The following is a 23902-nucleotide window of genomic DNA, read 5'->3' on the forward strand; positions in this document are numbered from 1 at the left end:
CATCTCTGTTTTTCATTAGGTTTTTATTGAGTCAATAATATAAACGAAACAAACTAGAGTACTCAGAGTAGAGTAATAATAATAATATTATTTTATTTCAGCATCAGCATATTTGAACCATTCTAAGATGTTGCTTTAGCAACAACCAATTATTTCTATCTTTTCAGGAAGAACATCTAAACGATCATATATACATCTCTCCGACAAAAGATAGAGAGATGTATACAAGTCCGAAAACAAAAAAATGGTCAATTAAAAATCCTTTGGGCAGGAGACAGTATGTTCTTGGGATCAAACATGGCTTTCCTCTTCTCAACTGTTTCCCATTTCGTCCCAAAATGGTCCATCCATTCTTTCTTGGCCTTTATATTAGGAAGATATTGCTTCACCTTTAGCCCTTTGCTTTTGCAAAACTCCAAAATCTCATTGTTGAACTCATCAATGGATTTATAGCCATCTTGCGGCGCTGTGTGTAGTGCCGCCAGAGTGTAGAATACTTCCTCGTCCGGCACCACCGCCGTCATTCTGTCGTCCCATCTGCGCGCGAATTATTCATAAAACAATTATGAGAATGTTGTCAACTCAAACTAAACCCTAATTCCGACTCTAGCAATGATCTTGCAACAATGTAGCCACCCTACGATATGAAAGACTTTTTTTGAAGATGTCAAATGGCGTCATTTTGGGTTAGGAAATTATAATTATACCCCTCGTTAAGGTTAAAAAAATTGCTCTCGTCGTACTTGTTTCTGTTGAAAGGGTAGAAGATGAAGATGCCGAATGTCTCATTGAGCTTCGGGTCGTTGAGCTTGGGGAGCATGCCGGCTAATACTCCAGCGTTGAATTCGACTATCGAAGATTTGGGTATGAAGAGATTGAGCCATGGGTGAGATGGCAGTGGTGGTGTCCCATTGTCTAAGTCCCCCAATCTATTAATGAACTCAACAAATGAAGCATCTGTTGTGGCGTTGTAACCACTCATATACTTCAACTCCTTCAATAATGTATCAAATTCCTAAGCAACATCAACTTTAAAGTTAGTATACATAATATCTAACTTCATACTAATATATAATACTATTGTACTTTCAACATCCACCACATTTTGCTAGAAATATAGTATGCTACTACGATAAAATATCTCATTTCACTTTTTACTTTTAGTAAAATGAGACGTATACTACACTTTTTGTCACTCAGTTTTCTTACATATAATGGATGAATGGATGGTGGGAGTACTATACCTGATCAATGGTTGCAGCAGTGTAATTATCGTAATACTTGACGAATTCAATGGAGTAAAGGACCCCTTGCTTCTTTAGCAAAGCAGCCACCTCGGCTTTGCGGGAAGGAGAGGACGATGTCCAATCACTTGCCGCATTCTCATTTGTAACGATAAATCCTTCCACGTAGTTTGACGCATTGTTTGAAATCAGATGTTCTTGGTCTACTGTAAATGTTGTGAAATCGCTATAAAGCAACTTCGCCCATTTCACCTAATCATCACAAATCAAATTAAAAGATAAGAGACACACACATTAAAAATATAATTATGCAATTAAACCTTTCAACAAAATAAATACTCCCCACCTCCCATTGACCTTTTTTTTTAATCTTTTGATATATTTCACTCCAACTAATATATTTCCTAAAATGGAAACATAGTTTCTTCGTTTAATTTATAATTCTTGTATTAAATAAGTGTCCCTTAAAAAATTGGTTAATGCAAGTAATTGTGTAGGCTTGATTGAGGACAACCTCGGATTAAAGTGAGGGCCGGCCACATAAATTAGGAATTTTGTGATATTGTATGTCTATGTCAGCCAATCATCATGGGCCGGCCCAAATATTATTAAATATTTTGCATTATGTGACAAATATATGTATCTATAAGAACTGAGGAAATAAGATATATTTATAAGAAGACAAATCATTTCAATTTTTCCTGGTGTTTTAAGAATAGACCATCTTTTATTTTTAAATAGACTTGTTTTGAACGACTCTAATATCTTTGTATAAGCCTAATGGTGGTTAGAAACTAACACATTTGAAAATTGACGTATATAAATATATAATCTACAAAGAAATATACCTATCTTATGTGAACATGAGTATCAGATTCAAGGCATGTTAGTCTTATCCGGCGCTTTAAATTTTACAAATTACAAAACAATTAAAGATCAATTTATTCCTTTTTATAATTTGCAAAATTAATAATGTCAATAATAATTTATAAGGTCATCAAATCAAACTAATGCACGAAACAAAAGAAATAACGTCAATCTATATTAAACAAATTACACTAATATTTCAAATAATTACACACATATAATTAGCTAGTCAAACAAGTATACTTCTCTTATTAGTAGGAGTATTAATTTTCATTGTGAGAAACGTAATTAATTAATTAATTAAGTAAAGAAAGACTTACTCTTGTTGGTGCTTTGTCCAAGACAATTCTTGCTCGAGTAATAATACCAAACTGTCCAAGACCACCTAACACTCCAAAAAATAATTCTGGATTTCTTGTGCTTGAGCATGTCATGAATTCTCCTTTCCCTAACCATATAAATGCAAATTTCGTCAGTTATATAACTGATCACAGCTAAACCCGTCAATGAAATCAATCACCAAAATACCCACTTTAATTTATATCACATTCTTACTCTACAATAAAACCCTATTACCAAAAAATAGAAAATAAACATATTCACATTCTAGCGAATTAAAATTACACAAATATATCTCCAGACAAGAAAATTTTCCGCAATTATAATTGGCTAGACACAACACATGTCAGCGTTAACATCCATACTAAAAAATAAGCACCACACCAAACTCACCCTCAATATATAAACAAGAAGCAATAAAACAACAAAAAAATAGAAGAAGAAAAAGAGTGTGATAAGATAGGAAGTCACCAGTGATAACATCAAGCTCAACAACATTACTAATCTGCGGCCCATGCACAAACGCCTGCCCGCTTATCCCCGCGTTCGAAAGCGTCCCTCCGACGCTCAAATACACGTAATCCGTCCACGACACGGGCGCCACGCCCACCGCGGCCGCCTCCTTCAACACATCCACCCACAGCTGCTCCCCCCCAACATCCGCATACATCCCCTCCAAATCAATCCTGATCCTCCCCTTTTTGCCCTTCCCCAGCGCCGCCATGTCCACCACCACTCCGCCCCCCGCCATCGCCTGCCCCCTCACCGAGTGGCCCCGCCCCCTGGCCGCCACCGCGAAGGGCTCCCTTAATGCGTGCGACGCCCTGATTAGCTCCACCACGTCCTTCTCAGAGGAAGGGTAGGCCACTCCGGCGGGGAGGTCGTGGACGATGTTGCCGTAGTCGGTCGAGCCGAGAGAGAGGGAGGCGGCGTCGCTTCTTATTATCTCCGGTTTGGATGCGGCGGAGGGGATTGTTGTGAGTGTGAGGGAAATTATGAGAAGAAGAATTGAGAGTGTTGAAGGATGCATTTTTTTTTGGTAGTGGTTTTTTATTGTGTTTGTTTATATTTATAGAGGTGTGGGAATGGGGTGTTTGGGTGTTGTTTGACTTTATTATTTATTGGTATTTTAATTTTTGAATAATCCTGCTTATTAATTGCATATGCGTTCTTATATAATCAATGACCTTATTTATTTATTTCAGTTTACTAAATATGAAAACATCAATGTATACTATATTGACTAAATAATTGTGGCCATGTAATACGAATAAATATCAATATATTTTCCTCATGTCAATCTATTTTTTACCGACTCAGATTTTAAGAAATTATTTGACTTTATATGATAAAATAGTAGCAAAAAGTTTGTGAAACATGAGTTTCTAATTTTATATATTGATTTTATAATAAAATGTTAATAAAGTGAGTTAGTGTAATTAATATAGGGCCATCCGATGGAAATAGTAAAAAGCAACGGTAAAAAATAAATGAGACATTTATTAGTAGGCGAACAAAAAATAACAATGTATATAATAGCGGAATGTGAGAGTGTATTGATGAAGATGAAGTTTTGTTTGGAAATAGAATATGCTAAATATATTGCCGATTAATATCATTTACTATGGAAGATATGTCCCAATTTATAGTATTAAAATATTAATTTAAAAGATATGTTTTAAAATATAGGTGTCCAAAATACAATAGTTTAAGAATTTAGGAAATTAAACAGTTACTATGTCATAAACGAAAACATGCCAATTTAGGAAATTAAATAACTACGATGATCATGAACGAAATCTAATGGTCACAATATGGTAGTAGTATTTGTTATTACCTAAATCATAGTTCTATATATTAAGTACATCTAGTAGCTACTGAGCTACATAAATATGAAGAATTATTAATATGACGTATTTAAAATTTTTGATGATTATAAACTGTGTCGTCGTTTGTTTGAAAGTTTTCTTTAAATTGAAAATTGTTGTGAGACCACTAGTGTTATGTGATGAATTAATGGATAGTATTAGAATGTGTATTGCCTGCTTTTTTAAATACCATATATTGTATGCAAAGTTTGACTTATACATTTATTTTGTGTAAAAAATTGGTCTTTCACGTAAATTAAATTTTGCTGACCATTGAAAGATTAAACTTGTATTATAAAATAGTGGGAACCTACTCATAGATTAGTGTGTACTCCCACTTAATTATAACTAGTATATATCTCTTCCATTTCTTTGTATTATAATCCTATCCAAATTACTAGATTTCAAACTAAATTTGAAAACATTCATTAGAACATATGTTATTATTAGTTATTTTAAAAGAATAAATATCGATAAATTATTTAATTAATTAAATTTATATAGATATGAATTTTCATGGGATGACCATAAATATTTTCTTTCATCGTATGGTGGTCACAAAATAATGTATGCATATTATTATACGCTATGATTTATACTATTTTTTAATCACGTTGACAAAATTAAATTGATTTTATTAATATGAATGATGTTGTGATGCTAAGACCTTTTCAACAAGATCATTGTGAGATTTTTAAGCTAAAAAATCCATTTGATAATTTTTTTTAATAGTAGTCAAGTTAGAGGTACATTACATAAGCATGCTTCCTCAGTTAAAGGAAATAAATAAAGGAATGAGGATGGGAGCATAAGTTAGGCTCATATTATGAAATTCAAAACTAATATTGGATCTGAAAATAGTTGTCGAATATTACCGTTATCATTATCGGCATTTCACAATAAAAAATCTAATGTTGTCAAATATGAAACCGGGCTGGACCGGTCTGACTCATTTGACAACTCTGCTCGTCAGTCTTTAGTTTCGAACACTTATTTTCTATTAGAATGGTACATCAAGTAAATTTAATTTAATTTGCTAATCATTAAAAATATAGTACTACATTTATGATTCAGTGGGAGTGTACTCTTATATTAATGAATACTCTTACTTAATCATAATATGTAGTATCTTAGATTTCTTAGTATTATAATTCTCTCCCAATTACTGATTATTGTAATTAATTTCAAGCAAAATTTGGAAAGTTTCATTAGGATACGTACCTGTTATTGTTTTCAAAGAAAAAATTAAATCAAATTGAGTGAGATATTAATTTTATGGGATTATCATAAATATTTCCTTTAATCACAATTGTTACAAATTAATTTATGTATACGTAACCATTACACGCTTCGATTTATATGCTATTTTCTTATCACGTTGACGAAGTTAAATCAGTATTATTAACTAATATAAATGATAATAAAGGGTGAAAGACTTCTTTGATGGTATGATCTTTTCCAAAAAGATCCTAGTGAGATTTTTATACCCAAAAATTAAAATTATAAATTTTGTTTCATTGTCAAGTTAGAGACACATTACTTAAGCATGCTTCGTCAATTGAAAAAATAATGAGGTGCATAGATGCATGAATTTAATCAAGATAAGATGTGAATGTGATACATGTATCTCAATAATCAAATGATTTAAACCTTGACATAATCTTTTGTATTATTACCTTCATCCACTACTAATAATTTTTGTAATAAACCATAAGTTTTAAAGTAAAAGATAATACTGAGTTTTAATGACAATTGATCATGTATAGCCAGAATTTTAACTAAAAATTAGTAATTTCTTGTTAGAGTTAAAAAAAATTGCATTTTAAAATATATCTAGTTGACTAGAATTAATAAGAGTTAAATTAAGGCAGAGATGCATAATAGATCTGTATGTCTTTGAAAAACATACTCCATTTAATATTTTTATGAATAACTAAAACATATGTTGGTTATGTTGGGCTGTTAATTGGTGGACATCATTTGGGCCTGGGAGATGACTTTGGGCTTGAGTCTTGCCCTAGCCCAATTCCTCGGTGGTATATATGCCTCTCCCTCTTCTCTCTGCCGATTCATTCTCTAACTCTCATTCTCTCTCTCAGCTTTCTGGCGATTGTGATTCCCTGAGTGTTCTTCATCTTTGTGATGATTTCCAGTGTGTTACTCTGTGATCTTTCATGGTTTTGAGAGTGTTAGATCTTGTGTGAGTGTTTGAGGAGACAACTACTTCGTTTGCCTACGTTCTGCAAACCTAGGGTTTCTGTTTGAGGGTGTTCTCGTGAGCTTTGTTCGGTGAGAAGTGTAGATCCGGTGTAGAGGAGAGATTTGAGGCTGGTTTCTAGTGTGTGAGGTGATTCACGGGTGAAACCTCCTGTGCTCCCTTGGATCTTTGTTCTGGTTGAATAGATCTACTCTATTGGCGGGTGTCTGAGCCATACTTGTTGATCTATTGTTGTTTCCAGTTCTATTCTGTATTTCTTTGGCATTTTTGCACTAGATCCGTGTGGATCATTCCTTGTGTCTCTGACTTGGGTGTTAAGTGTGCAGGTCCTTCGACGAGATCTTGGAGCTTTCAAGTCCAAGATTACTTCTCTGAAATAGCTATTTGTAAACTACTATAATAGCTAGCTATCTTGTATTAAATCAGTTGCGTGGTTGATAGTTTGACTGGACTATCTTGTACAAGACCAAAGAGGTCTCGGTAATTAGTGAATCCGGAATAAGGCTGATCCCTACAACATACTCCATTTTTACCAAAGTTAGTGACAACTGATTAAAACAACAACAAAATCGACACAACATCAAAAGTGCAATATGAAAACTAACTAACAAATAACTAAAACAACTAACATATATCAACAACAAACAATAGTGTTTAGACAGAAATCGTACAAAAATAAACAATAACTAAACCAAAGTCCTAAACTACGAAATATCGACAGTTTTCGAGGCGTAAGGAAATAAAATTAGGACTTTAATTAGTCGTCGTAGCCAAGCTTAATTTATTATGAGGTCAACTATATCGGATGTATCTTAATTAGTCCGATTTCCGATCTAATATATACTATAATTAATTAGTTGATTTTTACAGTTTTCATTTCTCAAAATAGCTCACAAGTTGATCACAACGTAACGGCATCAAACTCGGTCATAATTAACATTGTTTTTAAATAAAGAGAACAACTAATAACGTGCTTTTTACCATTAAATATTAAGAAAATGAAGTATAATAAACATCGTAACATTAATCTATTTTTAGATGCCGATGTAGTCATGAATTTAATAATTGTCGACTTGTTGTGGACTTTGACTGTGTCTCGTAGGTTTGAATGTAAATTAATCTACAGGAAGCGCTACTTAATTGGTTAGAGATTCGAGTCACCACAATCACTGGATAAATGAAAATCCGTTATTAATTATTTTATAAAAAGACGTTGACGTGAGAAATTGGGAGTTAATGAAAAACGTTGGTTAGATATTCGAGTCACCACAATCCCTTTCAGTATTTATGATTCTCACTTATTTTTGAATTTTTATTTAATAAGTAGGTAGCTATTGTATATTACTAGTACTAGATATCTTAATTAAATAAATATGCTATGAATTTAAAAATAAGAATTTTATTAAATTTGTTAAGAAAACACATAAATTTAATTCGATAAAGTTTTTTGATATTTTAGTTTGTAGTAAGTCATGTGTTTACTTAGAAAATATGTGAATTGGTGATGAATAATGAGAATAAAGATTAAAGATTATTTGGCGTAAATAACTTATTAATTACCATTAAGCGAGTATCCGTGAAAATGTTTATAAACACCAACTTTTAACTTCTTGTGCCTAAAAACGGTTATGATTTTCCTCCTTATTTGCAGTTATTCATTTTATTTATTGAAATTTACTACAATATATAATTCCTATTTATATATACATGCCATATAACACCGATTTACGTGACCTGAAAGCTAATGAATATTTTCATGAAATTTGTTCAGACTGTGTACTCAAAAATAAAAAAGTTTTAGGAGAAGACAAGATTTCTAACTTTTTGTAAATTAAGTATTAAATTATTGGTTTAACCTGATTTCGTAATTGATCAACATTTTGAGTCGACATGACTTAATAACTAAATTACGTGAATATTTCAGCACACCAACATGAGCTAGCCACACTTGATTAAGACAAAAATAACACAAAGTTGCACTTGATTGCCAAATGTTTTTTTTTCATTTTTGGTTTTTAGTAGTTTATTAAATTGATTGATTTTTAGTTCAATTTAATTAGTTATAATTATGAATTGTTGGATCAGTAAATTTTAATTATGAAATTAAACTCTAGTTATGAATTATAAACCATAATTAGTTGTAAAAATTATGTCAATAATGATTTTTATTGGGCTTCATCTATGTCAGCCCAACATTGGCCCACGTAACCTAAGCAAATTAAATGTAGGATTCTTAATTTCAAATTTAATACTATCACTGCTTTGGCGCTTTTTACACTTTTATTACGAAATGCTCAGGCTCAAAATATAACAATGCAGTAATTATGAATAAAAAATAGCAGTAAAAATAATAAAATCAAATTCTCTATCCAAATCATTAAAGAATGAAAATAGCGAATGAAGACGAGAAAATATAAGGCTGATACATTTCAAAATAATGTAAAATTTCATGAATTTAAAAGTAAATACTTATTATATTAATTCGATATTTATCCTAGCTAATTGAAAACTTCTGTCCCCACCAACACATTTCTATTTTGTCACAACTTCATATGTATAGCTGTAATTAATTGCTCACAGGGTACACATTTAATTTAAAATTTATGAATATTAATATTTAAGAAGCACTCATATCTTGACACGTTATAAGAGCATATCTTATTCGTACCATCAAAATAGATATGATATAATAAAAAGACAATAATAATAGTTCCCAATGAGAATGATCCACTGAATCTTTGCAACTTCTTTGGAGATTTTGGTGTAGTCATATTCAACCCATTGCTATATATTGTCATTTTCATGGGACACCATTGGTTCATTTAAACTTCCTTTTACTATTATAATTAATTAATCAAAGACAAATTGTAAGAAAAATTTATGTATGAAATTTGGTCAAATTCTAATTCATGTAATATATTGTTGATGTTTTACAACCAAACGACATCATTTTCTTTATAAATAGACAACATCGTTGAACTCGTCAAGAATGACCTCCACACATGATTTGTCAGCTTCCATGCCATATACAATTTCACCAAAAAATTTCGCCGCAGGATAATTGAGAACAAATCCACTTCATGAATATTCAAATTGATTTTTAAAGTTGAGGGGAGAACTTGAATTTGACCAAACTCCATATTTTTTTTCTACACTTTACCCATAAATCAAATAGATTAATTTCCCATCTATTAATAGTACTTCATCCCCAGTCAATGAAAGGAATTTTAAAAAATATGAAGAGATGCAGTGTGAAAAGTTTAGGGGAGTATGAGTCGGAATCATACTCGATCAATAAAAGTCTTACTCTTTAGCAGCACAAATTTTAAAAAATGTGAAGGATCGCGTTAGAAATATTAGGTTAGGGGAGTCTAAGTAGTCGGATTCATACTCAATACTTCATCCCCAATCAATAAAAGTCTTACTTTTAGAGTTACTATTTTTTTCTCAATAATTAGTATAATTTCCAAGATGTAACAATTAACTAGATCTGTATTGATCTGGTTGTTGTGAATGGACAAGTTCAAATTTCTTAAAGAAGAAGATGCAAATCTTGGGTGTACTAGATTTAGTGTTAAATTGATATGATTTTCTTATTTGGGGACCATTGAGCATGTGGTCATCTTTTGAGTCAAGGAGATATGAACGCACTTTTTAATTTCTTCTTATGTGATGTCAAAATCAATATGAAATGTTGTCATTTTCTTAGCAAACATCGATTTGTAGTAATAAATCTACTATTAGCTAAATGTTTAAGGGATTGTATTTATTGCTATGACTTATTAAAATTTAGTAAAATCACAATCTTTAAAATATATACTAGTACTAGTTTATAATGCATGTTTAATCCTTCAAATTAGTAAAATCACAATCTTTAAATATACTACTGTACTACTTAATTTATAATGCATGTTTGATCCTTCAAGATAGTAAAATCACAATCTTTAAAATATTCGACTCATTATTGCAATATCTTTCAAACAGTGATTTAATTGAAAACTAATCCTTCTTTAAGAAAAAAAACTAATTCTTGAAACTAACGACTCTTACTATTTTCCATTCCAATCACTTTCACTAAATCTGTTGAATCTCAGGTTCCATGACTATCAATACTTTTATCCACATATAGTAATTATATTGACCTTAAATGCTAATTATTTGAATAAAACAAAAAAAATTGAAGAATAAATGTAATATAGTTTGTTATAGTATCGCGTGGGTACACTACTAATTACTTTAGACAAAATTGAAGGTTGATAGATGTGTATGTATGGGACCACGATTGTCTATAGATAAAATTTTGTTTAGAAATTTGATTTTGGATTTGGTTGTCACATACAATCACAATCTACATTTAAAGAATGAAATCTTTGCTGATGTTCACACAATTTTGCGAGATACCTTCATATTTCCATAAGATCAAAATTATTTCAATTCAAAGATTCTAGACAATGAAATGTACTTTAATTATTGATTACTTGACCAATTAGTTGTTTACCAGGTAAGTCAATTTTATTTTATATTTGTTTTTTTTTGAGAAATATAAAACCATCACTTTATTATTTTATTTATTTTCCACTTTAAATATTACTAGTAATACACTATTTTTTTTTTCGTTCTCAAATGTTAATAAAGTTGTTAGATATAGATGACCTTCAAATCCAAAAAATATAAAACGCTCAATTACTTAAATAAAACTAAGCTAGGTACAATATTTACATAGTTGAGATCATATTTCCGATCAATGGTGAATCCAGATTGGATCAGAGCTCAACGGACTCCACCGTAGGCTCATATGCGAGTGCATAAGTGAAAAGAACAACATGGTAGAAGCCCCTTGATTTGACTGGCGGGCTTATGAGGGGCGAAAAGCTCCATTAAATTCGACAATCATACCCTAGTTACTCCATTAAATTAAATTCGAATATGTCAAGTTTAGTACTATTTCCACCCCGGTAACTTCCTCACTACAAATCCAAGGAGGATTGGATTAAACATTTTTTATTCATAAAGGACTTAGGAAATCTATATGTTCAACACCACATTTATCATTTTTACATCAAACCGGACTGAATTATGGTTATCAAACTAGAGGTTAATGACTAATTTTAATGGTTGGTTCTAAGTAATTTTAACATAAAATTGAGACGATTTTTTCAAGAGAGGCGACAAAACTTAATAAGTACTCTTAAATCATTACACCTATTTAAAGGTGTAAGAATAATCATGTCCCTAATCACTTATCACGTGTTGATAAAAATTCATCAACAGATCCAAGAAATTATTATGTTTGCAAAATTCGGTGTTATAGTTTGGAAACGCACGCACGCCTGCAAAACACATTAATCATTCTGTTAGAAATTTTTTCTTGCTTGCACGAATGTCTAGAAATGTCTTTTACTTTATAAAATAAATAAATATATATATATTCGTAGAAGAAAAATGAATAAAATAGGAAAGAAATTAAAAAAAATTTAACAAGGAAGTTTCCTTAAATAGAAAAGAAACTGATTTTGAAGATCATACCAAAATGAAAAATTAAGATTGTTTTTCGTGGACTAGCACTCTATTGAACTAATACAATTAATTTAAATATTGTTGGTTAGTCATTTTTCAGTTTAAGTTCAGATATATTGTTGGTCCGGTTAAACTTAGTCACAGTTAGTGACCTGCTCTGATACATCGACGTGGCTAGGATAGTTATTTTTGTTTCAATTGGCAACACCCTTTTGTTTCAAACGTCGACCGTCGCACATCCTCTGTATTCTGATCATCTGATGCTAGCAATGATCTTCTTCATTGTGTTTAACCTCACCAGTCTTGTATTGTATATGTAATAGTTGAAAATGTGTATGAATGTTATTTAAAATGTGTATGCATGTGAAAGGGAACATGCTGACAAAGGAATATAGAATAAGTGGGGTGTATTGTATATATACCTTGTATGTATAACTCAATCTAAAAAAATACAGTCAACAAGTTGCATGCACTTTTCGGGCATAGATACGATATGCATGTGTAAAGAGAGACAGAATATTGTGCACTCATCATTTCCAAACTAAAATGTCTTCCAACTTAGATTCTTTTGGTGTTGCAATCTATTTCTTCCTTTTCCATTTCACCAACAGATAGCAACCAAACAAAAGTGACCAGCAATAATATTAGTTCATAATCGTGTGTAGAATATTGAATGTTCTTCAATAAGAGAATAAAAGATAAAATTATGAGATCAAATCAAAATATTAAATAAAATAGATCCGAATATGGTAGTTAATCTCAAAACAAATGTGTCAAAAACTTCTCCATTCAGATCCTGCTTTTCGGGTCATATTCGATAATGTTTCTTCTACAACTAATAGATCAATAGTTCAAGTTGTTGGTACCACGATATAAAATGTCACTTTTACTTAAAATAATAAGTTAGGGGTTTTCAGTTGGGATTTGGATTTTTATACGCCATACATTCGAATAACACATCTGGATATACCGCTATATATATTATTATAGGCAATTAATCGCAAAGGTCGGACTATACAAAAAATTTATTGAGTGATTTAAGTAATGTCTTTTTAACTTTTAATACGAAATATCTGGCTCTGTCACTATTTATGTCCAATTACATTTTAGGTCTAAGTTTACCCACGTATTCCAATTAAACAAAAGCAATTCCAAATCAACTAAAATCTTGGAACTGATTAATAAAGTAGAACACCAACACTAAGTTAGGTTGGATCTCTCCAAATGTCTAAAGATAAAATAAATTTAGTATAATTAGTGTTCCCTTTAATCCATAGGGCCATGATTTGGTTATCTCTCGATCGACAAACATCGTATCTTCCTTACTATTCTACATAGTATATAATAGGAGTCTCTTTTTAGCTGTCACAAATCACAATCCTTAGTGTAAAATATTTAAAAGTGAAAATGCCTTTGCAATATTAATATACTTATTGCACTTTTGAGTGAATAAAATAAAGAACAAGGAAACTACGGCTTGTCTCACTTTGGCCGTGTGAACAATATATCGAGGCATCATCACTCGATCCTTTTATTCCATAGTGCACAAATTGTTAATCATTGTGTGTGCCTTTATATATCTGTAAAATATATTGTATTTTAAACGGGCCTGAGGTTCGTAACAGAAGGGATACTAATGGTTATTTAAATTATGAAATTTGATTTTAGCATGTTCAATAAAGTTTGCAAAAAAATATTAAATTACAAAATGAAATTGCTACATACATCCGTGTGCAAAATGGCATTTTTTTCGTGACAATGTTGTCGTTTTATGAAGATAAGAATCGAAGAAAGAAAGAAAAGCAAAAAAAAATATTTATTTAATTATTTTGATGATTTAACGTTATTTTGAGCATACCAAAAGATGTTGTTTGTACAACTTAAATACTTGTAAAAATTTAAAATTTTATGGTTTAATATGTACCATTTTCCAAACTGACCAAAATTTGATCAAATATCGTAATTTAAATTGACTATTATTCTGAATTAAAAAAAATGTACTTCCCGTTTTATTTTAATAGAAAATTCATCAAACAAAGTCTAGGTGTGGCTTTTAAATTATAGGGTTCATTATCACTTGGATTTAAAGGGATTCTTTACTTGATTTCTTGAGTAGTTTACAATCCTAGTAAATTAACCACAACTTAATTAGTGTTATGAAATTGATTAAAATTTCATACTTTTAAGAATAAATACGGACTATAGTTTATTATAGGATTAACAAAATTTCATTATTATAATAGATTACATAAAATAACGAAAATGACACGGTGGAACACAAATTGCATAAAACTTAAGTACTATGCCCTGATTAAATAGTTAAAGGACCTAATTATTATTGTTCATATTCTCTACAAACTCATATATCTGAGTAAGTAACATGATTAAAAATATTTTGGCCCCTAGACAATATCATTCTTGGATCGAACTTCATCTTTCTCTCTTCAAAAGTTTTCCATTTCCGACCAAAATGCTTCATCCAATCTTTTCTTGATTTATAATGTGGGAGATACTGCTTGATTTCAATGCCTGCTTCTTCACAAAATTTGATTATTTCATTATTTTGGTCTTCGAAATACCCCAACTCGTGCGGCTCGCACGTGTGGAGCAGCCCTAGAGTGTAGAAGATGTTTTCATCTGGTGTGACAGCAGACATTCTATCCTCCCATCTGCAAAGTTAGGATTAAAGTGTGCATAAATTAATACTACGATAAAATAATTAAAGTGTGACAATTTTATTAGAAAAAGAATTAAATTAAAATATTACTTATTTTTGTTAAAAGGGTAGAAAAGGATGGGTCCGGTGGTTTGGTTATGTCTCCCAATTATGTTCATTAGTACACCGGTGCTAAATTCTGCCACTTTCGACCTAGGGACGAAGAGATTAAGCCACGGGTGCGCCGCGGGTTCCGCCTCGGGTTTGTCTAAGTTCCCCACTCTTGCTAGGAAATCCATAATCGGTACATCTCTCTTGAAAATGAATCCATCTACGAAGCTCAAGTTTTCTATGATCATTTCTATTTCCTGTAAAATATTTGATGATGTTACTAAAAATAGTAGTGTAGGATATTTGCATGCAAATAACATGCACGTGATGTGTGTATTTAGGAAACAGAACTCGTGGGGTCAGACCTGATCAATGGTGTTGGCGGTGAGATCATCGTAGTATTTGACGAGTTCGATGGAGTAGAGGAGGCCTTGATTGTTTTTCAAGAGAGTGCCAATTTTGGATTGGTGGGAAGATGAGTAGAAAGAAGAAGATCTCCAGTTGTTTGGAGGGCTTTTGTCTGTGAGAAGGGAGCCCTCCACATAGTTTGCTCCTTTTATTGAGATGAGATGTTCTTGATCTCTTGTGAATTTTGAGAAATCATTGTATATCATCCTCACCCATTTTGCCTAAAATCAAATACATATGATTATAAACATGAAAACTTATCCCAAAAAATAGTCTATTAAGAAAAAAGTTTATAAATCCAACATCTGTTGCCTTACACAACCGATGCAGGACAAGTTTTGTTGCACTAAAGTCGTAACAATTTGGAAGTGTGCGTGTGTGTTCTTACTCTTGTAGGAGCTTTCTCGAGGACAATTCTTGCACGGACTATGATGCCAAACTGGCCGAGTCCGCCAAGAACCGCGAAAAATAACTCTGAATTCATCTCGTGGGAGCACGTTATCAACTCTCCTTTCCCTGATAAGATAACAAACGGAACCATTATTAATTCTCTTTTGAAAAGGAAAAAAACAAAACTCACATATGCCAAAACCAAAAAAGCAAAATTTGCACCACAATAATTGAATTTTATTCCCTATGTTTTGTAAAGAAAAAAGAAGAAGATAGGTAGCACGTGGGAGGTGACAAATTTGATCTCAAGAAATTACCTAGAACCTCAACATATATCACCACTAACAACCACCACTCATTTCATTTCCCAATAATACCCCAAAATCTAAAAGCAAAATTCATCTATTTTTGTGTAGGTCCAGTTTAAAATGTCCATATCTTGATCCTCTTCTGTCCCTTGATTCCTAGTATTCTCAAAGATTTTCCCTCTCACCAAACCAACTAGTTTTATGTCACACCCCCCACCCCACCCCACCCACCCCCCAAAAATGAAAAAAAAACCAATGTACTCCATAATTAACAATACCTGTAACAACATCCATTTCAAGAACATTGCTAATCTGAGGTCCATGGAGGAAAGACTGCCCACTAATGCCGCCGTTCGACAGCGTCCCGCCCACCGTTAAATACAAATAATCCGTCCACGACACGGGCGCGAGGCCGTGCTCCTCCGTACAACGGCGGAGCACGTCCATCCACACCTCCCCACCCCCAACATCCGCGTAATGAAACCCTAAAACCGGGTCCCGCGAAACCCTCACTCCTTCCCCGCCCTTAGCCAGGGCGGAGATGTCCACGACCACGCCGCCAGGGGCCATGGCCTGACCCCTGACAGAGTGGCCGTGGCCGCGGACGGAGATGGGGAAGGGAGAGGAACAGTTGTTCGAGATTCGGACTAGGGCGATGAGGTCATCGATGGATGATGGACGAAGGACGGAGAGGGGAGGCGTGTGGACGAGGTTCCCGTAGTCGAGGGAGGCGGTTTTGAGGGAGGAGAGGTCGTTGTGGAGGCGAGGTGCGATGGGGGAAGATTGGATGTGGATTGGGATTGAGGGAGGCCATGGATTGAGGTCACAAGAAATGGAGATGAGGAGATAAGTTAGGATTGTGAAAAGTGGGAGAAATGGGGTGGAAATGAGGGGATTGTTTGTCATTTTCTTGAAGAAAAGGGTTTTGGGATGATAAAGGTAGATTTGGTGATGGATGAAGAATGTGATGAGAGGGTGTTATTTATAGAGTGTAAGAGTTTGTATTTGGAATTTTTTATTGGGGTGATGATGTATGTTTTGATTTTGGGTAATCAAAGCATAAGTGATGGAAGTAGAAAAAATATTGATAAAAGCTTTAGTTAATATTTTCTTGAATGATATGGGATTTTTAGGTGGAATTGTTGTGTATTAAAATAAAGAAAAAATAATTAAATATTTTAATGTTGAGATAAAGCTATTAACTGTTTTACTAAAAAGTGAACATCCGGATTAGAACAAATTAAAAAGAAGATGGACATTGTAAAGAGTATTTTTTTTCTTACATAAAATATATACTTCTAAAGTTCTAAGAAACAATCTATATATAAAACTATTAGTTGGGTAATTTTTTGACTCTTGGAGTCTTATTCTACACACTATTTCAGCAATTTCAGTTATTTTTCGTCCTCCAACTTTTTGCATTTCAATCTTTAGAGGATGTAACAACTGAATACTATTCACCCTTTCCCATAAATAGATACTATTATTTTTAAATAATAGGAGTACTCCAATACTGAGATATTATGAGTATTATTTGTGTGTGTGAAGGGGTGAGAAAGTATCACTAGTATATTTTATGTTAGCATGAAAGAGAATTTTTTTTTTAAAAAAGAAGGAAATATGATATGAGACAAATTAAAAATAAAAGTGTGACATATATTATGTAGTACAAATTATAATGATTTAAAATTTTTAAAAAATGACAATTTTCGATGATTTGAAATTACTATAAAAAAGTTGATGGAGGCTTAAGAATCTCTTTTTTTTTTTTACTGTCTTAGGCTTTGCCTATATATATTCACATTTGATTTCTTAAGTCATTTTTTCCTTAGACTTTACTACTTACTTTAAATATATTCTCTTTTTGTATAGCCTAAATTAATTATTTTGCTTAGATTCTCCTTTCAACGTTAGCTCTGGATTTTTATACACGCACGTGATACTTGTGCGCGCACTACGTAGTGATTCTCTTTTTTTATTTTAGAATATATAAATGCGACTTTAGACATATTAATACATGCTAAGTACTCCCTACTTAAGATGATTTAATAATTAGAAACCCGTTTTATTTATTTAACATAGAATATTTTTGCATCGAAAAAGTGTGACGATATATATTTATTTACTTCTGACGAATAATTTCATAACCGAACAATTATACGTCCATGTCCTATTTTTGCTAGTACAAAAAAAATTGATCATTCTTCAAGTTCCTTACCCTACCCACGTGGGCGTATTAATGAACTTATCATATCTACAATGTCAGATTTAGATGGGGTCGGGAGTTTTTAGATCCCAGTGTAGTCCTATAAGAGCAGAAAAACTATATTATATTCGGTCTTTGGAGTTGATGTCGACTCAATAACGTCATCCATTATCTAGGATAGCCACCACACAACTTTTGCATTTCGATGTTGGCGACGACCTTTTCACTGTCTGACTTCACGAGTTCTATTTCTTGGATCTGCGGTGTATATGCGTGAACAATAAAGTTGCTATGATAGTACTCCCTATGTCCCATTAAAAATGAATTGTTTTCATTTTTAGGCTGTCCCATTAAAAATTAAACATTTCCTAAAAGAAAATATCGCCATCTCTATTTTTTCAAACTCTCTTATTTTATTCTCCTTTTATTAACTCACACAACAATACTATAAAAATTCTTGTGCCAAAAAGCAAGTGTTTCACATTTTATGGGACTGAGAGAGTATATTAGAGTTCATTTAAAATACAAATTCTAGCTAGAGTATACATACAAGTTATACAAAATCCAAGATTGATAAATTACAAATTAGTGAGCCCACAATGGAAAAGTACATTGTCCCATGAACTTGATCTATGTAGGTTCTTGTTTGTGTGTTGCTAGTTTTACCACTTTAAAAAAAGTGAAAAGTGTACGCAATATTCCAAAACCACCCATAGAATTAATCTATCTAGTGGGCCTAAATTGCGAATGTGAAGTTAAAAGATTTGAGTCATGAGATGTTATGGGAATTGACGTGACACATTTTTGTAGTTAAGGGATTCTTTTGTTCTACATGAGTATCAATTTTCGAATCAAAGTTTTACTATTTTTTTTCAATTGTGTACAACAATTTTCAAATTGTTGGAAGTGATCCAATTGATAAATTGGTAGTATTACTTTCAAATTTAGACCAATCTCACATTTTAGGTAACGGATTGTCACGTTTGCACTTGGCAATTGTAGAGATAACCATATGCTCGGAATATAAATTTAGTGGTTCGGACACACTTATCGCGTGAAGTGTCTACTATCTAGTAGTATATCACAACCGTAGAAACTAGAAATCTCTCTTTCTCCTCTTTTTTTTCTCGTTCAATGCGTAATCAACCAACAAGAATTAGGTATTTATAAAAAATAATACTAACAATAAATTGGCCTAAAAATTATATAAAATGAGTATAGATTTAGTAATGGGTAACGACTACACTTTATGGGTTAGGAATCGCATGAATATTCGGGAAAAGGATGAGGAAGCATCTTCTTCATCACCCCAAAGAATTTCTTTTTCACTCTAAAATCAACTTTATAGGTTTTCAAGGTAACAACCAATCCCGAAAATTGATAATGGAATGCTACTTAATTGTATAAACAAATCCAAAATCAAATTTTGAGTTGCAAATCTTGTTCCAACAAAATCAATTCTAGGCCTCTACTTTCCTCTAGGGACTATATTGTTTAAGAGATAATTAGTATATTTCCTATCAATTAATCATGTTCTAGAAGCTTTATATATATTCGAGTTAATTATATACTACAATAAGAGTCACAATACGTTTATCACTACTCTTAGCAGATTACCACCTTTTATAACTTTTTCAATCTGTTAAAATGTGGTGTTATGATTTAAAAATAACATGCTACAATTTTCATACAATTAACCGAAAATATATTTATGTGCAATAAATTTACTTATAAATAAATGTGGCTGCCCATGAAAGGGTATTTTTGTACTTTGTAGTATTAATTCTACTTAGTGTAGAGAGATTATTTTACTCCAGCTTAGGGTATAAATGTAGTGCTAATATTTTTTCGGACACTAAATATTGATAGAAAAAATATTTATGGGGAAATTGAGTATATATCATAAAAAAGAAACGCATGCCATGGGAAAGAATCTAGTTATTTACAGATATGAAATCTTGCATATTGCTAGTGGCGCTGCAGCTAAGATTTTGCACTAAATCTTTGATATGCATATGCCTATATATTTAGCCAAAAATAAACAAGGCACTGATATATTCCCTTGTCCCAAGCAAAGATTTTGGCTGAAAATAGAAAAGAAGGGAAATATAGAAAAGAAGAAAGGTGCAATGGCATTCAATTCAAATCTTGGGGGATTTGACCCATAGATCACAAGACCATGGAAAAATATATATATGGTCTCACCTTTTTCATTGTACTCAATTCTTAAATGTATAGTATAGATATAAGTATATAGCCAATGTACATTTATTTTTGAGCTATTTTGAGTTGGTTCAATATTCAAGTGGGAGATGTGATGATTCAAACATGAAAGTAAAAGTTATCTCACTTTAAATGTTGAAATTAATATATGAATTACTTTCTTGGGCATCACCTTTCACATGCATCGTGATCACTAGTGGTATATAGATCCAGGATATAATTTTGAGGAGAAATGGTTTGAAGGTTGAAGTGAAAGAAAGATGAAGGGGAATAAGATTTGGTGGTTCTACCACAGTCATTAGTAATAATAGCAAGGTTCCAACCAAACATGAAGGTGAAATGTATGGCAATAAAGTTTGAATGGTCATTGATTCCATATCTCTAAATTTGTACCAAGAAAATCGTAGTCATTGCCATGTTAATTTACATCTACCCTAACGTTTTGTCATCTTTGATAGTGCCATGTAGAGTTCAAAATTACCAAGAATCTTCGACTCGAGTACTATCAAATCCTTGCAATGTGACAACACACTTGGTAAGAATTTTGAAGCCAATAAAAAAGACATTAATGGGCTGTCTATGTCGTGCATATCAAACACGAATAAAGTTAGACGACATTGTGATTTAGTAAATATGTTTGGTTGAATGGAGTTTTCAAGTTGTCATTTACTATTAAATTTTGTTTGGTATACGAATATTGTTGTTTAATGTTTATGTATGTAATATAATAAACTTTAATTGGTGAAGAGGTCACTATGCATACAGACAATTTAATTATGTGGTCAGATATTTTTAATTTTGTAGCATTGATTGTAATTGTGCATATGCATGGTTTTTGTAATTGCGACAAATTTCGAAATATCATCATGGCTACATTATATGAAAATATTCCTAGGTCATGGGTCTACGTGTTTGTGTGATCACTGTTAAATAATTTCAGGATAAATAGAAAAAAAAATTGGATGAAGACAATAATAGTACTGTATAAATAAATAAATGTGAAGACTATATAGAACATAATCACGTGACAACATATTTACTTACATGTAGAAAACGATGGCATTTTAATGGCCACCACACAAGATTAAATTAGTAAATTTGGGTATTTAGAGATTCTGTTGAAGGTGGCGGAAATCTCCACTAATTACACAATGTGATAAGATGGAATAAAAATGAAAAAAACTTATAAATGTAGTTAATGTATTGCAATTGTCAATCGTCCAAGGTGAGATAGAGAATTGTTGAAAAGGAAAAAAGGAATAGTGAAAAGATTATTGTATTGATTTAATTAAGTTAGGTATGCTCAAAATAGTAAATGCAGTTAACTTAACAAAAAAATTATAGTATGAATCTATGTATATATGTTTGTATTAAACCATTTTATGATGGGTCATACTGTGATTCCATAGATTTATTGTATTGAATTAATTAAGTTTGTACTAGTAGTATGTTTTCTAGAAAATGTATATATTATAGCCAACAACTGATTTTTTTTATTATCTAAACATTATTTGAGAACTATATATATACATTAAAAATATTTAAAACATATCAAATATTTCAATCAATCATTTTGAGCAAACGTAGCTTGTAGCAATGACCAAACCTAGGTAGTAGCAAAGTCGGAGGGTGGGCATCTTTTATGATATTCAAAAGTGGACATGAATGGAGATTATTTGTGTCAAGCTTTTGTACCTGGATAAGGTTTTGATTCTAAAACAAACGTACGAGGTAGAACTAGTAATTTCAAATTCACTATTATTACATGACTTCAACGAAACTTTATCGAGCATCGTCGGTGCTTGCTAATTACCAAGCACTCAAGAGCAGTAGTGCTAGGTAATTTTGCGAATTGGTCCTAGAGTTGTCAAGTGGGTCGGGACGGGCTGTGCCAACCTAACTCATACTAGGATAGAGTTAGTAGTTGTTGGTTTTATCCGGGCCGGACCTAGGCTATATTGGGCTTGGTTTCTAGTGGACACATGTTGACATGCCTAGTTTGTGTTTAGGTTTAAAAATGACACAATTGGAATATGCTTCAACCAATAAGCCCAATCCCGCTTGATTTTACTGATGGTCGGCCCACCCCAATTGTCGAGTCTATTCGGTACTTGGTAAGAGCTCGGTAATTAGCAATGACCGTAATACTGAGCATTTTTTTGTGCTCGATTGATAGGTCTATTTTACTGAGCACTTCTGGATGTTTAGCAACTACTTCAGTAATTGAATAAATCAAATCGAGGTCGGCCCACCCCAATTGTCAAGTCTATTCGGTACTTGGTAAGAGCTCGGTAATTAGCAATGACCGTAATACCGAGCATTTTTTGTGCTTGATCGATAGGTCTATTTTACTGAGTACTTCCGGATGTTTAGCAAATACTTTGGTAATTGAATAAATCAAATCGAAAAACTTGAGAAAAATCCCTTCAGTCATTTTTTATTACTAGTCCCTATCCTATCAAACGTCCATTAATTAATTTTGTATCTACTATTTTCATATGATTTTATTGATACTCAATCTAAAAGTAAGAATCATCGTAAAACTACGAAAGTTGGAGTTTTCAATTCACATCTCATTGCCGAATTTTTTTTGTCAATTCTACATTATTTTGATTTTATTTGAATATAATTACCATGCTAGTTAGATTAGGACCATGCGATGCGTTGTCCTCTTTCTTCTGTTTTTTTTTTGATCGAAACATCAATTTATAAGGTACATAAATATTTGTCACATTGCATAGATTTCTATGAGAACCATAAATATGTTGTTAAACTAAATCAAACCTGAGAGAAAAGTAAACAATGGTAATGAATGGTATATAATTAGTTGTATCTAATTAACTACTCTACCTCAAGGTAATTAAGGTAGTAATAGGCCTAATAATTCAAACTTCAAATTATTATTTAGATTTTAGGTTTACATTATGTAGATCACACAAAAAATACAATGAACCTTTAAATTATAATGTGAATAATTAGTTAAAAGCCGGTTTTTGTGTGTAGTGTGGTTGGCATGTTTCCACAACACATGCTTTACATGATCAATTTTTGCTTCATGCATTCTATTTACTTCATACTAAATATAGAAGTAAGCATAAATATTATTGTTATATTTGTCGACATCAAAACAAAACGAAGACAATAGACAGTGTATATCAATAATGCTTTATTAATTTCAATCTCTTCAATGACAACATATTAATGTGTATATCAATTTTGATCTCTTATGGAAATGGACGCGCCCATGAAAGATTCGAACCTGAGATCTTTTGGCCTAAGTATTAACCTCACTATCATTTGACCAACTAAAAAAAATCATTGTTCTTGTGGGACATATGGATATATAAAAGGTAACCTAATCAATATCACTATATGGCTAGCTAGTTAACATTATTACTACTAAATATAATGTTGAGTTTGAAATAATAGTGTTAAAACATCCCTTTTCTTCTTTGTCGCGCGTGCACAACATAAAAGTAGGATTTAATTATCTCAAGTTAACAATATTGGTCCCATTTCCACGAATATCTCAATCATGCAAATTAAT

The 23902-nt window shown here is 32.0% G+C and overlaps 2 protein-coding genes across 2 annotated transcripts; both read right to left on the reverse strand.

Annotated features, from left to right (window-relative positions):
- Positions 1-112: 112 nt before the first annotated feature.
- Positions 113-3480, reverse strand: LOC121797074 (cytokinin dehydrogenase 4-like). The gene is made up of 5 exons (XM_042195809.1): positions 2922-3480; positions 2432-2559; positions 1245-1496; positions 744-1015; positions 113-537 (listed from the first exon to the last, which is right to left on the reverse strand). Exons 1-5 carry the CDS (start codon positions 3478-3480, stop codon positions 249-251), a joined length of 1500 nt encoding a protein of 499 aa, XP_042051743.1. The 3' UTR covers positions 113-248.
- Positions 3481-14335: 10855 nt separating this feature from the next.
- Positions 14336-16865, reverse strand: LOC121793782 (cytokinin dehydrogenase 3-like). The gene is made up of 5 exons (XM_042191815.1): positions 16205-16865; positions 15617-15744; positions 15186-15449; positions 14821-15077; positions 14336-14722 (listed from the first exon to the last, which is right to left on the reverse strand). Exons 1-5 carry the CDS (start codon positions 16830-16832, stop codon positions 14413-14415), a joined length of 1587 nt encoding a protein of 528 aa, XP_042047749.1. The 5' UTR covers positions 16833-16865; the 3' UTR covers positions 14336-14412.
- Positions 16866-23902: the final 7037 nt, after the last annotated feature.

This window comes from Salvia splendens, chromosome 3 (genome assembly GCF_004379255.2).
Source record: "Salvia splendens isolate huo1 chromosome 3, SspV2, whole genome shotgun sequence".
Lineage (NCBI taxonomy): Eukaryota > Viridiplantae > Streptophyta > Magnoliopsida > Lamiales > Lamiaceae > Salvia > Salvia splendens.

Coding starts and splice junctions, on each gene's coding strand:
- LOC121797074 (XM_042195809.1), bottom strand. CDS start 3,480: ATGCATCCTTCAACACTCTCAATTCTTCTTCTCATAATTTCCCTCACA. Junction 1,497..2,431: donor TGGACAAAGCACCAACAAGA/GTAAGTCTTTCT, acceptor TGTGATGATTAG/GTGAAATGGGCGAAGTTGCT. Junction 538..743: donor TACCCTTTCAACAGAAACAA/GTACGACGAGAG, acceptor ATTCGCGCGCAG/ATGGGACGACAGAATGACGG.
- LOC121793782 (XM_042191815.1), bottom strand. CDS start 16,832: ATGACAAACAATCCCCTCATTTCCACCCCATTTCTCCCACTTTTCACA. Junction 15,745..16,204: donor TGAAATGGATGTTGTTACAG/GTATTGTTAATT, acceptor TTATCTTATCAG/GGAAAGGAGAGTTGATAACG. Junction 14,723..14,820: donor TACCCTTTTAACAAAAATAA/GTAATATTTTAA, acceptor CTAACTTTGCAG/ATGGGAGGATAGAATGTCTG.